Below are 15,488 nucleotides of genomic sequence, written 5' to 3'. Positions count from 1 at the left end.
TACAAACAAAATACAAAACAGAGACAGTCTGAGTAAGAACAGGAAAGTTTAACAGAAGAAAAGGGTCGGTTGGCTAAAGATGGAGGAGCGGGCCACTGTCCTCCGTCATGGAGACCCTGTGTTTATCCAACCAGGCTTCATCAAGGTCTTCAGCACAGTTCTAAATGTCACGTCTAATCATAGGACGCAGAGTCCCCTGGATGAGCAGAGAAGTCCCCCTACTGCCGAGGGAAGAAGGGTGTTGATCCGCTGCCCTACATTCAGCCAATCAATGAACTTCATGCAGGGTGCAGTAAAGCCTGATTGGCCTATGTGTGAAGTTTTTCAGGGACATTTCTGAATCCCTCCTGCTAAACAGACCCGCAGACCCGCAGACCCACAGACTGACAGACAGACACACACACACACACACACACACACACACACACACACACACACACACAAAACACAAACAAAACATGTGAGCTCATGCATGTTTTATTTAAACTTTAAATGAATTTACTCACAATTTAATGACAAGAACTTCCGGCCTATTCATAATTATTCACAATGAGAGTGGGGTGAGTAATAAAAAAAGTTGAAAAACCTGTTTCAGTCTAAATTTCCTTAGCAGACTATCTTTCCTCTAAGATCACGATTGGTAGACTGAGCAGGGGGTGTTTGTACTTGTACACACAAGTACAAATTTGTTGAAGAACTAGAAAACGGCAAAGCTATCTGGCTTCATCTCACAGTGATGGTGGTGTCTATTGACACCACCATCACTTCAAACTGAAACCAGACGAAAGATGCGCATCCACATTTTTGAGCTATCAATGGTAAATAGTATTTCAGAACAAATGAAAGTGTATGGCTACACTACCAGCTAACTTCAGGAGATATAAACATAACTGAATAACTACACCTAACTGAATGCATATGACATGATCTTATAACAATTATCGACATATTGTTTGACTGCACCAGTCAGCTTCTGACAGTATTGTCTGAGACATAACATACAAATTAATTGTATTCCTCATGCCAACTACGAAGATCATTATTTAGCTTAATCATTATTTTTAGAACATATATTTAGTTGTTTCTCATGGCAAATCCATCACATGTACCTTGGACAAACAAGATCTAAGAAAACCCTTATGCTTGAATAATGCGAAAAATAATGTATCCATAAAATAACAAACACATATATTTAACGAATAGTTTTCACAAGTATATAAAGGCAATAAATAAATGGGCGTCATTCATATTATGAGAAAATCAATTATTATTATTTAAAAAATAATTTAGTTAGTTATTATGAATTTTGGCGAATACGTCTATTTTATACAGTATTATATTCAGATGCTTATATTTTAATATTATTTTACAAAAAAAAAAAAAGAGAGAGAGAGAGAGAAGTCCTCTTTTCCTCTGTGGGGGCAGCCTGCTTGACTTGAAGCCGTCCCAGATCGTGGTTGGCAGGAGCTCGGCGGGCAGGCTACAGAAAGACGCTCCTGACGTCAGCGACGTTCAAACTCAGTACATACAAGATCCAAGATGGCGGAGGTGAGCGGGCTGAGGAATCGGAACCCCTTCGAGTCAAACTGTCAACCCCGACCCTTTGACAAAGGTAATCCACCGCCGACACCGAAACTGACTTCGGCGAGGCGGGACGCGGGACCCGGTTTAGACCGTAGTATCCCTGCACTGTTCGTTTACGGAGCGTTTGCGGCTCGACCTGCTGCCGTGTGCGGTAAAACTCGTCGCGTAGCGTCAAGTTGGGACCGCCGTGCGGCTCGCAAAGCGGCTCGCGGAGCTGCTTGGCTCCACTGCTTCACTTGTCTCGTGAGGCGTCGGCGGGTAAACGGGCGACGGGGCTCGGGGCTCGCGCCTCGGCGTGGCGGTTGAGTCTCGAGCCGCGCCGCCGGGCGTCGGGCGTCGGTCCGGCGGACGGGAGCTGTGGGTCGGAGCGCTCACTTTGTGATAAACTTTACGAGTCGGGTCGGCCTCTTTCTTTCCCCCCCCCCCCCCCCCCCCCCCATGGCCGGGGTTGTGTTGGTCAGAAAACACCGGCCCCTCGCTCCACTCTCCACTAATGACCCGTGTATTTTTAAACGCCTATTATTAGTCCGACACACTTAATATCCACCTGAGCTAATGGACAAGGCTAACGGTGTCCGCGGCTCACAGACGACGAACCGGTGCCCCGCCGGGTCCCTGCTCCGACCGACCACCGGCTGCTGGGGGGTGAACCGTAAAGCTCGGCGGTGTCATCATTAGACGTCGCTGTGATAAAAAATGACAAGTGTACAGTGTTTGTTTTAGTACTAGGTGAAGGCTCAGATCGCAAGTGAAGATGGAAGCTAGCGGTGCTAGCGGTGCTCCGGGTGAGTCAGGTACGGGTCTCCCGGTCCACAACAACACGGCTCACCGGTAATCCCGGAGCTCGACCCGGGGGGGGGGGAAACCATTAGCGTGTGTCGACTTACAGCGCCTCCGAACCGTCACGGTGATTAATGCTTTAAGTGGTGTCTGGGGAAAAAAACAGAATTTTAAGTTGTGGTGGCTTTTATGAAGTGAGTGCAAACGCGCAGGTCTGCACTATGGACGTCCTAGAGATTATGGATTAGGACGGCTCTTATCACAACCCCCGCTGTTATGATGCCGGTGGGTAAAAGTCACGGTGATCCGCACTCTGTCCTCGGTACAAAGAGTCAGAGCTCTGCCTGTTTATTTGTCAGCGTTGGGTCGGACGGAAGTCCTTACTCAAACTCCTGTTCAGCAGGCGTAGTGTCAACTAGGTGTAGGGCCTGCCCTTAGTTGACCGATGGCCACAACACTTTGTGTGAACGCAAACCAACCAACTCAATGCGTTTCAGCCTATAGAACAACTAGGGGCCCTTATATTTAGCGGTACAGCGGAAATACACTACCGAGAACCGAGGGAGAGACTTATTTTCATCAGCGCAAGTGGTGTGAGGTTACAGCTGCCGTATAAGTTTTCATTTGACTTGTTTTTTGGATCATCTTTAATGGTTTCGTAATGCTTTTTCCTGACATTGGGGTTCCTTCTAGAATATGGTCTAGAATGGCCTACACTTATCAAACAAACAATAAGGACATTTATTGAAAGCAAACAACACGGCAAATTGCACACACAAGATTAGTCCACCTCCACAAAAAGAGCATTGTGTAACTTATAGGCTTTGCCTTCTAGAAGCCAAGCAATGCTGTGGACAAATGGTTGGAAAGAACCGCCTACAACATGTAGGCCTACTCGTTGGGATATGGTCCGTTCTTTTACAGTTTTGGGTTATTTCAAGCATAATAACTAGAATTTAAGTGTTGAAACAAAATACATAAACGTTTCAGATTTAATACCACACTTGTGACGTTTGACATTCTTTCATTATGTAAAGATGTATGACTATAGTTATTTGTTACTATTTGGGATGGATTTTAGTCGACAAAGGAAATTCTTATCCTTTTGGCTTTGGCATCTTAAAAGAAAAGTGAGGAAATCGAATACTGCTGCTCTTATATTAGCCTGTGGTTGGGGAACTGACCCAGATCTCCATCTAGTGCAGTCTTGGGTGTATATTATACTGGTAGTAGGTGGACTGGCCCTGGACTCGAAGCAAAGATGTAGCTAGTCCAACTAGCTCAGGTGTTTACCACCGTAACATAACTTAAACCAGCAGTGGAGTGGTGGATGACCTGGTGTACACCTGCTAATTCACACAATGCAACCGGTTCAGTGTTGACTAATCGCCCCTTTTCTGGGTGTATGTGCTTGTATGTATTTTTGAATTGCAACATATGTCAATCTGCTCATCAACATCTCGGTGGTTGGGAAAGACAAGAAATGAGGACTAATTTTAACTTTGTCCTATATACAGCATGTGGTGAAATGGACTTTCACTTTCTCAAGTAAGAGGTAAACTAGTCAGGATTATCTGGTGTGTGTAACATACATGCCGTGGCTTTGATTATTTGGTTCTGTAATTCAAGTTCCTTTTTCTTAAGCGTATTGCGTCAGTGGTCAGTGGTCTCCAGTCCAACAGTGCATTTGGTTTATTGTTTACAATACAGATGCAGTGCATAAGATCTTCAATATATGCTTCCCAGTTTTGAGGGATCCTTGTTGAGGATGTATGTCCCTAGATCTGAAACCATAATATAGACGAATAATGGCCCGTCTGGCCCCAAGTGCACAGTGCTGTGATGCCAAACGCTGCCGTCCCAGCGGAGTAGTGGCTTTTGAGTGGCTGCTTCTCTACCATCCCTCATGCTGAGAGGTTGGAGCTACCCCTGACCTCGATACAAACACTTTTCTCTCTTGTGGACAGAGGAGATGATGGCCTAATTTGTGAGCACGTTAGTGTAACCGCCTGTTAGTTGGATAGTCCTGCATATATAAAATAATTGCATAGGTCCTCAGGGGCACAGCATTAGGCATAATGTGCATGGTAGGTTGGTTATGCATTACAGCAGTCTTAAAGCCCCCCCTCTTTAAAGACATTATGTGCAGACATGAAGATCAAATGCTTCATGGGATGTGTTCACATCGTTGACGATGAGGACTGTTCCTTACTTATCAGCCCCTCTACTGTTACGTAGTCACTTTATCAACAAGTGTAGGTACACACTAGAGCTGGGAGATTAATCAATTTTTAAAATTGTAATTCAAATTTATGGTTTAGGACGATTTTTAAAAATTTACGGGTATTTACGGTAGCGCCACCACTCCCCCTGCTCTGAGGTCCCGTAGTTCATAGTAACGCCCCTTCCTCTTCAGAAAAAGTTAAATATCAACATGGCAGCATGCGCTGAAAAAAGTGAGTGTGTAGTTTGTGGCAACCAAAAGCAGCAGCAGCACACATTTATTCCAACATCTTAAACTGAGGCAGGCGGCAGAGTGGGAGATGTGTTATTTATTTTGCTTGTGTTAATCATTGTTATTCTTCAAATAAAATCCAAACTTAAAAAAAATATTACAATTATATATACATTTATAGAAAAAAAAATAGATTCAAATCGATAATCGGGTTTGGTTTGAAAAAAAATCAGAGGTTTTATTTTTAGGCCAAATCGCCCAGCCCTACTACACGCAGAGCCTCCTCCTACTGCAAGCCTCACATGTTGTTCTTGCTCCGTGGCCCAGCAGCATTGATAAGGACCATGCTGAGCCATTTCTCCAAGGCTGCTCTGTGACAGGTGCTGTTTGTTTGTCTAGTCGCTGACTTTCTGAATTCTCAGACGGAGAGCCAGAGAGTGTTCTATGTTATTTTTTCATTAACCCCCTGTGTCCGCTCAAATTCGGAGAGAGCAAGAAAGAAGGGCGGACGTTACTGATGGTATTATGTTGATCAAGTATTCAGTATTATCACTTTGAAACAATGCGATTTAATTAAACTCATTCAAATAGTTGATGACGTTACATGTACCACGTGTCGTTGGAGTAGACATTCCTGAAGATTTGCAGGAGTAGCATAGCCATAAGTAGCTTGATGGGCCTCGTTCAAGACAGGTGTTTCTTTGTCATACACAGACTTAGTTTTGTAACGATTTAGAAATGCTGTTTATAGAATGTGAGGGGATTTTAATGAGTGGCGCTCAAAGATAAATACCCCTGCAGTCAGCCCCTGTATTAGTATCATGTATTGTATTAGTATTATGTATCAACTGAGCTCTAGTATGACTAAAGGTTGATGTTGGGTGGTTCATGTTCTGTAAAGCCTGAGGATTAGACGTTTTTGAGGGTCCTTGTTCAAATTCCATCATCAAAAATGATTTCATTTAATAATTTAGCGTGTTTAAATGCCCGGTGAAAGAACGGACAAAAAGATCGTGCCTAATTACAGAAAGTATCGCTGCGCTAACTAGCCGAAACTACTTTCATGAGCCTAGTTTCCATAACAACGTTCAACTGACCAAGACCGCTGTTATTTGGGGCACTAGAAATTATCTAATTGTTGCTGTTTTCTTTTATTAGAAACCAAAAAACTGGATTGTGCGATTGTGTCAATCCACACTAACAAAATAATCATTAGTTAGTTGTAACCATACTTTGCAATGTGAACAATTTGTTTTCTCCCTTTTTTCAAAAAAAAAACTTGTTGTGAAAAGCTGTCAAAGGCTTTTATGGGGTTTTTTTTGTCTGGCTTCAACTACACGCGTTCTGATTTGTTCACATGAGAAACGGTGATAAGGATGGGCGATAAGTAGCCAGCTAACATTATCTTTAGTGATACCTTTTTAGCAACGTGGTTGTGTATGAGTGTCATGAGTAGCAACGTTGTGCATGAAAACTAACCGTTCTTCTGAGAAGCTCAACAATCACTTCAAACATCAAAATCAAAGCAAATCGCTGCTCAGGCAGAGCTACACACATCAACACACACACGTAGCGTTATACTTTAGTTGTCCGGGAAGCCTCTGTTGGACGACAATCATTCAAATCAGCAGCTATCCAGAACAAGTGTCACGCATTTGCACATCACACCCACACCCTGGCTTCAAACCACAGGTGCCTGAGAAGCTTAACCCTCTCTGGGACACCGCAGTCAACCGCTGCCCAGGCAGAGCGCTGGACGTCCACACACCTCCCCTCCGGTGGCTCTTTGATTCGCGACGTCGAGGAGTATACTAACGGGCACTTCAGCGCTAGGAGGAGAACGTTACCTGCGTTAGAAGCAGAGTGGAACGCAAATGTAGTGTTTTGGGGAGACCGGCGAAAAACAGGACTTTACTCCTGTTTTTTGACTCGGCCGACTTATTACAAAACCTGCACCAGAGGCCTACCGGGGTGTGCAGCACCATGAGAGGCAGACGGCAACTCGAGCCACAAAGCGCCTGCGAACAAGCAGGTAACCTTGGCAGTCGCGTTTTCTTGTCATTGCTTATGATAAGAAAGAGCCCCGGTGACATTTTACGTCGCAAAATAAATGGTCCCCATTTACGCAGCAGAGGAAAGGGGTCCATTACGATGCTGCAAACAATGGACGTTACATTTTTGTCTTTCTAGTTTGTTTAGAGAAAAACTGAAAAGAATCAAGGTTTCAATCAAATTGTCCCATTAGTTTGAAAGAATCAAGGGTTTATTTTAGGCCAAATCGCCCACCTATGCTTCCTATTTATTTGAAGTCTCCTGGTCAAAATAATACTGCTTTCTCATTGAATGGGCATTATTAGGACCACCGTCTTTTTAAATCAGAATGTTTACAATGGCATGGCAACCTTTTGTTGGCGTTATAAGTAATGCACATTTTCAACAAGTGATTTGAAAAACGAGGAGCGCTCCACTTTCCTGAAGGACATAAAAGGCGTTGGAGACGAGGCGTGACCTAACCGGGCCCCGGGACAGGAAATGCCAGGCTGCTGTTTCTTTTTATCTCTCTTTGTGCGTTTCAGTGCAGTTCTATTTTTTGATCATGACGAGCCGCCAGATGTAGCTCTTGTTGCACTGAGCTCCCTGGAAGAGTTCCCAACCAAAACATGACCCACATAACTGCTGTGCACCGTTTAATACGGCTTATTTAAAATGTCTTTCATTTTCCATTAAGGTGTCACTGAGGCAGGGGACGTCCCTATTTCCCACCACAAACCCAGGCCCCCCATGGCCCTGCCCGAAGACCTGGAGGGGGAGGAGGGTGGACTGACACTGAAGTCCCACAAACTGACCTCGAAATCGGGTACAGACGGAGCCACGACCCCCTCACCTGACGAAGGTTTCCAGGAAGAGGAGAAGGTAAAGTGCAACCATTGTTCGCTGCGGCCTACCCAAGAAAATGTCACATGATCTAGAACACAGGACGGTGAACCCCCCCCCCCCCCTCCTCCTCTTCTCCAGAAGGTTGCAGAGAAGGAAGTGGCCAGGCCCATCCAGATAGTCCTGGCCAATGAGGAGGAGCACAGCTTTGAGCTCGACGAGGCGGCGCTGGAGAACATCCTGCTGCAGGACCACGTGAAGGACCTCAACGTGGTGGTGGTGTCGGTGGCTGGGGCCTTCCGCAAGGGCAAGTCCTTCCTGTTGGACTTCATGCTGCGCTACATGCACAACCAGGTGACTGGATGCACAGGTTGCACTCGGGTGACTCGGCAGGGGCGTCACGATACGATATGACGCGAGTTTGGCGGCCAATGCGATGTGTATTGTGATTCTGTTTAATAATATTTTTTTATCATTTCTGTGGTTTTAACGTATCATTTTGGGTCAGAGGTCCAGTCGTGTCTGCCATTGTTTTTATTAAATGAACGAGACGGAACGGAAAGTATTTGATTCGACTTTTGGAGAATGCACTATAAAGCTCTGTGCAGGACGCTTTCATTAATTGCTTCCACTAGATAACGTTTCTGTTTAAAAAAAAAAAAAGTCAACCTGACAAATTATTACGGGCGGTAAAGAATCGCGATACTCGTGTGAATTGTTTCTCTCATGCGTGGTAGCCAGGGTGGGAATGCACTGAACAGGCATTACCGTGGAGAAAGTGGTGACTGTTTCCTTCTGTGTTCAGTCAGTCACTCTGGAATCTGCATGATTCTGCAAATATTTGACAGAAGTCTTTGTGTGTTCTTAAACGGGCACGGGCTGCTGAGGTCATTGGAGGCCATGCGTTCAAAAAGCCAGTAACTTCTAGCTGTCTTTGAGTAGCATGCATAACCATGTTGTATTTTGGAATACAATGTTTATACTAAATTCAATACATTTATTGCCATGTCGACAAGTTGATAGGAATTTGTCTTGGTACAACTCTCAAGACAGCCAAACATGAAGGACAGACATCCTTCATGTTGGTTGCGTGGAATATGTTTGACCGAGGCAAACTCGACCAGTAATCTACAGTGTATATTCCTGTGCATTAGTGTAATATAGTATTGTGCTCTGTGAGGCGTTGAATAATGTGGTGTGTCTGCTCTGACTCTGTCAGTACGAAAAGCCGTCGTGTTAACACTATTTAGCATACCGCACTATTCTATTTGCATTCATTGGTCTGTGAACAAATATGAGCGGTCTACCACAAACACATTGGAAATACAACGCGGCACACTTAATCAGGCGGCCAGCAGCTGTGTGCCATGTTCTCCAACACACACACACACACGCGCGCGCGTTGGACCCCCAGGCCTCCGGGGCCCCGAGCAGCAGCTGGACGCGAAAGCGGGAGAGCTCACCTTACATCACACGCGCACAGCCAGGAAAACAGTCCATGGAAGACCAGTGTCCCCCAGCTGTTGCCAAGCATGTTTCTGTGCAGTTGGAACTTGACCACCTCTCAACTGAAGGAGCATGCTTCAGCATCCTTTCTCATCGTGTGTTTGTTCTTCCTCTGAGACATTGCAGTTGAAGTCTTATGTATCAGTAAGATGCATGCTATCTTCATTCTTTGTTGTGAATAATAGATTTGAAAAAGGTCTTCCCAGAAGCTCATTCCAGAAGCTTATCCGTAGAGCTAGGGTGGCAGTTTGGTTTCCGTCTCTGGAAGTCTTTTGTAACACATACTTTGACTTGCAAATCTATCCGATTTGGCTTGAAGTGTTATTTAAACAGGTTAATATTGCGGTTACGGACTCGCAGGAGCAAACACAAACATGTATATTCCACGTCCTATAAAACGGCGTTTAACAAAAGCCTGCGGTCGATGGGTAGGAGTTGGGTTGTTGTAGGTTCGTAATTGTAGGTTTGTGAATGGGCGGTAAGTACACCCTCTCTTCATCCTTGAATAACCTGCCCGTGTCCTCCTCACCCTCGTTCTCCCTCGTCTCCCTCCTGCCAGGGTGAGTCTTGGATGGGGGGTGAAGATGAGCCTCTGTCAGGCTTCTCCTGGAGGGGAGGCTGTGAGAGGGAGACTACGGGCATCCAGGCCTGGAGCGAGGTGTTCGTGGTGGAGCGCTCTGACGGCACTAAGGTGAGCTGGGGGACTGCTCCTTACACAGCGCTACGCTACGAGCTACTAGGGGACTGCTCCTTACACAGCGCTACGCTACGAGCTACTAGGGGACTGCTCCTTACACAGCGCTACGCTACGAGCTACTAGGGGACTGCTCCTTACACAGCGCTACGCTACGAGCTACTAGGGGACTGCTCCTTACACAGCGCTATGCTACGAGCTACTAGGGGACTGCTCCTTACACAGCGCTACGCTACGAGCTACTAGGGGACTGCTCCTTACACAGCGCTATGCTACGAGCTACTAGGGGACTGCTCCTTACACAGCGCTATGCTACGAGCTAGGGGACGGCTCCTTACACAGCGCTATGCTACGAGCTACTAGGGGACTGGTCCTTACACAGCGCTATGCTACGAGCTACTAGGGGACTGCTCCTTACACAGCGCTATGCTACGAGCTAGGGGACTGCTCCTTACACAGCGCTATGCTACGAGCTAGGGGACTGCTCCTTACACAGCGCTATGCTACGAGCTACTAGGGGACGGCTCCTTACACAGCGCTATGCTACGAGCTAGGGGACTGCTCCTTACACAGCGCTATGCTACGAGCTAGGGGACGGCTCCTTACACAGCGCTATGCTACGAGCTACTAGGGGACTGCTCCTTACACAGCGCTATGCTACGAGCTAGGGGACTGCTCCTTACACAGCGCTATGCTACGAGCTACTAGGGGACTGCTCCTTACACAGCGCTACGCTACGAGCTACTAGGGGACTGCTCCTTACACAGCGCTATGCTACGAGCTACTAGGGGCCTGCTCCTTACACAGCGCTATGCTACGAGCTAGGGGACGGCTCCTTACACAGCGCTATGCTACGAGCTACTAGGGGACTGCTCCTTACACAGCGCTATGCTACGAGCTACTAGGGGACTGCTCCTTACACAGCGCTACGCTACGAGCTACTAGGGGACTGCTCCTTACACAGCGCTACGCTACGAGCTACTAGGGGACTGCTCCTTACACAGCGCTACGCTACGAGCTACTAGGGGCCTGCTCCTTACACAGCGCTATGCTACGAGCTAGGGGACGGCTCCTTACACAGCGCTATGCTACGAGCTACTAGGGGACGGCTCCTTACACAGCGCTATGCTATGAGCTCCTAGGGGACTGCTCCTTACACAGCGCTATGCTACGAGCTAGGGGACTGCTCCTTACACAGCGCTATGCTACGAGCTAGGGGACTGCTCCTTACACAGCGCTATGCTACGAGCTACTAGGGGACTGCTCCTTACACAGCGCTATGCTACGAGCTACTAGGGGACTGCTCCTTACACAGCGCTATGCTACGAGCTAGGGGACTGCTCCTTACACAGCGCTACGCCACGAGCTACTAGGGGACTGCTCCTTACACAGCGCTACGCTACGAGCTAGGGGACTGCTCCTTACACAGCGCTATGCTACGAGCTACTAGGGGACTGCTCCTTACACAGCGCTATGCTACGAGCTAGGGGACTGCTCCTTACACAGCGCTATGCTACGAGCTACTAGGGGACTGCTCCTTACACAGCGCTATGCTACGAGCTACTAGGGGACTGCTCCTTACACAGCGCTTCTATTCTCTCACGTGTACTAGTGTACAAACACCCAGTCACATGGGTGCACACCCCATGGTTGTGTGTGTGTGTGTGTGTCAAAGGTGCGTTGTGTTTTGCGGATCTGGTGGATTATGTTTTGTCTTTTTGCTGTGTTTGCTGTTCTTCTTAACCAGGTTGCAGTACTGCTAGTGGACACACAGGGGGCGTTTGACAGCCAGTCAACCATCAAAGACTGCGCCACCGTGTTTGCCCTGAGCACCATGACCAGTTCTGTACAGGTACAGACAACAGTCTTTCTGTCAGTAAATGTACCACGGTGTGAAGATATTGCAAGCCCACTATTGGCATGCCATGTATACACTTTTTAAATTGTTTTCTTAATTCATTTATTTTACTCGGTCATCTATAAACAATGTAAGAAAGGAACAAGGTATGTGTATGTGCGGGTTGGTGGTGTGTGTTGTGTGATTAAAAACGGTGACCGGTGGCCTGGGCACAGCATGCAACTTGACTCTGCTTAGCGGTCGATAAAAACATGTGCAGTGACGGCGCTCTGGAGATTTTCTATCCCCCTTATCTGTAATGTGCAGCTACTTCAACAACACATAATGCCATATTGTATGTTTAATTCATCCATTCAAGTGTCCAGTTAAAGCTCCTCCAATCTCAGACGTTTACAGGCATTTAAACACATGAGAAATTCATGTGAGCCACCCCGAGAGAGATTTGATTCTCAACTTCAAGGCTATCAAAGACGGTGTTTGCTACAGCAAAAGACAATTCCAACCCCAAACTAAATCAACATGTAACAATGAGTTTCTAGAATGTATTTCCTGCACATGAACAGGAAGCATTCTTTCTCACCTGATTTGATCTACAAACTATGTCGTATCAAAGCTGAGACTCTCCTGATTCCAATCATATCACTGAACTACAGGCAATAAACAATAAAAAAAACAATAAAATAATGAAGAACAAACTTTACTTGATCGCATAAAACCATTATAAACGGATAATCCAGTGTCTGACCAATTTTGCCACTGTTCAATCATGAATCAATGTATAGTAGCTTTTCAGAGAGGGTTTCAGAGGTAATGGGTAAATTGCCTTTGAACAGAACACACATTGTTTATCGCCATCTGATGGCTGTATGGTGCAATTGCACTTGTTTGGTGGGATTCAATTATATTCACTTATATTCCTCACGGTCTCAATATAATTATATTATATTCAAGTGTCAAAATTAGACAATGGGTTCTCAAGATACCTACCTGCCAGTGTTTCATTAAGTTTATATTCTCAATTCACATTGGATTTATTGATTTTATTTGAAGATTACGCCGATTTTCTCTGCCTCTACTAAAACAACTTCACTTTATTGACATCGTATTGACCGCGGTCCTCATCAGATGTTGGGCTATGGTGTAGGGCTATGCTGTAAAGGGTTGAACTGAACTGATGGGCCTATATTACCATAAAACATGCCATTTATTTCATGCTGACATTAAATATTTACACTTGCGCTGTGTACTAGCTTTATTTACGCTAACCAGTAGTATCCACCTAGATTATTTCACTAGCACAACAATCTTAGTCGCCCTGACCTATCTTTATTTTAATAATAAAAATCAATAGTATAGCCCTTGCAGTTGTGGAGATATACTCCATACTCCATTTACTTTGGGTATGTTATTTTCTGAAAGAAACCTTTTACTTTTAAATGATTATGCAAACAAAAAGAGCATTGTGCTGCTTTTTGTGGTTTTCAGTACAAAACTCTGTGAAATGATTTCAGTGTGTTTACCTTTTGCCAAAGGTCGGCACATTTAGATTATACTAATAACCGTATAACACTGATAACAAAATGGACCTGCGGTCAATGTTCCTGCTTTAATGTGGCTTGACATGTTTTGAACGTGCTTGCTCCTCCAGGTGTATAATCTCACCCAGAACGTCCAGGAGGACGACCTCCAGCATCTGCAGGTCAGCACCACTCGTCCATGCAGCACCCGACCCCAGCTCTCGCATGTCGTCGTTGTCCCTGCTCACGCTCACGCTCTGTACCTTCTGTACCTTCTGTATGTCTGCAGCTTTTTACAGAGTACGGTCGCCTGGCCATGGAGGAAATCTACCTGAAGCCTTTCCAGGTAGCGTTGGTTCTTATTCGATCTTAAAAGCGGCACGACTCCGTACAAAGTCAACGTATAGACGCGTTCCAGGCGCCTGGCGCCTGGAACGCGTCTATACGTTGACTTTGTACGGCGTCGCGCCGCTTTTGGCGTGAACGAGGTCAAGGGATGTGCTTCATAAAACATAATGCAAGGCAAGGCAAGGCAACTTTATTTATATAGCACTTTTCATACACAAGGCAGACTCAAAGTGCTTCACATATAAACATTGTCATACAATAAAATAAAATAATAGATAAGTAAAAAGTAAAATAGATAGAAAGTAAAGGCAAAGTTAAAAAACAACATTTTAGAAAGGCAGAGTTAATAAAAATGCATTTTAGAAAGGCAAAGTTACTAATAAAATAAAAATAGAAACATTGTAGATTTAAGATTTAGCAGAAAGCTAAAGCAAACATAAAAGTCTTCAGTCTTGTTTTAAAAGCTGTCAGAGTTGGGGCAAGTCTTAAATCCTCAGGGAGTTTATTCCAGCTATTTGTTGCATAGTAACTAAATCCTGCTTCCCCATGTTTCGTGTTGACTCTGGGGATAATTAACAGATTGGTCTCAGAGGATCTTAGTGGTCTAGAAGACTTATGTAGTGGAAGCATATCAGTTAAATATTTTGGCCCTAAACCATGTAGGGATTTGTAGGTTAGCAACATGATTTTAAAATCAATTCTCTGACATACAGGGAGCCAATGTAATGATTTGAGAATTGGTGTAATATGTTCATATTTTTGGTCTTTGTTAGAACTCTAGCAGCTCTAGAACTCTAGCAGCAGCATTCTGAACAAAATGCGGTTGGCCCGTGCCTCTGTCCTTCCGTGTCTCCGCCGCAGTCCCTGATGTTCCTCATCCGGGACTGGTGCTACCCCTACGAACACGACTACGGCCTGGAAGGAGGCAACGCCTTCCTGAAGAAACGGCTGCAGGTAAACCCTGCTCCCCGCGGCCCTCATGGTGGCACTGCTACTGCGCCTGCTAGTGTAGAACGCAGCAGAGGGATGGTCCCGGAGGACTCTGAGCATGCGTCCTCCTGTACCCGTCTCACACCTGAGACGGCAGCGGCTCAGGAGGTAGAGCGGGGTCGGCTGGGAACCGCAAGGTCGCTGGTTCGATCCCCCGGCTCCTCCTCCTAGCGGAGTGTCGTGGTGTCCCCTGAGCGAGACGCCCTCACCCGCCGTCGGTGTGTGTGAATGTGTGCATGAATGGGTGAATGTCAGTCAACACTGAAGCGCTTTGGATAAAAGCGCGATATAAATGAGGACATTTACATCTCCTGTAGATATGAGCCACAGCTAAAGTCATGTGATCCAATCCATAGTGGTAGAGTAAGGCCCAATCCCATCTCTTTTTCATTTCCCCCTCACTTTTCGAACAGAGTTACATGGGCTAGTGGTTGAAATCTTTCCCTGTGAAACGGGACAACCCTGCGATTCGTCGTTTTCAAATTCTACGTTTCACTCCATCAATTTATCAAACAAGTAGTAAAATATAAGAACACTTCATTCATTAGCAGGCCACTTCATGACAGCATAGCAGTGCTCTGTAAGCTATCATCCCATGCCTCTACCCTGGCAGTCTGTACTGATATTCGAGGAGTGATAAAAAAGTGCAGCAACTTTGACTTTGCCGGGACGGAGGGGTAGGGAGTTTGTGGTTGGGCCAAAGTCAAAGTATGTCTCGTATGTCATGTCATTTTTTCATCACAAAAACATTCAAAGACGATCATTGACACTCCTGGATCAATAACCCCCGGCTGGCTGCCGCTTCCCCCCCCAGGTGAAGCAGAACCAACATGAGGAGCTGCAGAACGTCAGGAAGCACATCCACTCTTGTTTCTCCAACAT

At 45.8% G+C, this 15,488-nt stretch overlaps 1 protein-coding gene across 5 annotated transcripts in view; it reads left to right on the top strand.

Annotated features, from left to right (window-relative positions):
• Positions 1–15,488, top strand: part of LOC311350852 (atlastin-2-like) — a 22,401-nt gene continuing 6,913 nt past the window's right edge. The window contains exons 1-9 of one of the 5 annotated variants that reach the window (XM_084470939.1): positions 1–1,612; positions 7,548–7,732; positions 7,838–8,047; positions 9,759–9,890; positions 11,641–11,745; positions 13,400–13,450; positions 13,558–13,614; positions 14,478–14,570; positions 15,421–15,488. The exon at positions 15,421–15,488 is cut by the window's right edge and continues 71 nt beyond it. In XM_084470939.1, coding sequence (XP_084327065.1) covers positions 1,540–1,612; positions 7,548–7,732; positions 7,838–8,047; positions 9,759–9,890; positions 11,641–11,745; positions 13,400–13,450; positions 13,558–13,614; positions 14,478–14,570; positions 15,421–15,488 — 974 coding nt within the window. In that variant the 5' untranslated portion in view covers positions 1–1,539. Of the gene's footprint in view, positions 1,613–2,072; positions 2,379–7,547; positions 7,733–7,834; positions 8,048–9,758; positions 9,891–11,640; positions 11,746–13,399; positions 13,451–13,557; positions 13,615–14,477; positions 14,571–15,420 lie in introns of those variants that run through there. The other 4 variants (XM_084470938.1, XM_084470942.1, XM_084470940.1 and 1 more) reach the window with 4 other exon arrangements.

The sequence above is a fragment of the Micromesistius poutassou genome (genome assembly GCF_964030765.1).
Source record: "Micromesistius poutassou genome assembly, chromosome: 7".
NCBI classification, from domain to species: Eukaryota; Metazoa; Chordata; class Actinopteri; order Gadiformes; family Gadidae; genus Micromesistius; species Micromesistius poutassou.
This window is presented reverse-complemented; position numbering and strand designations above follow the sequence as displayed.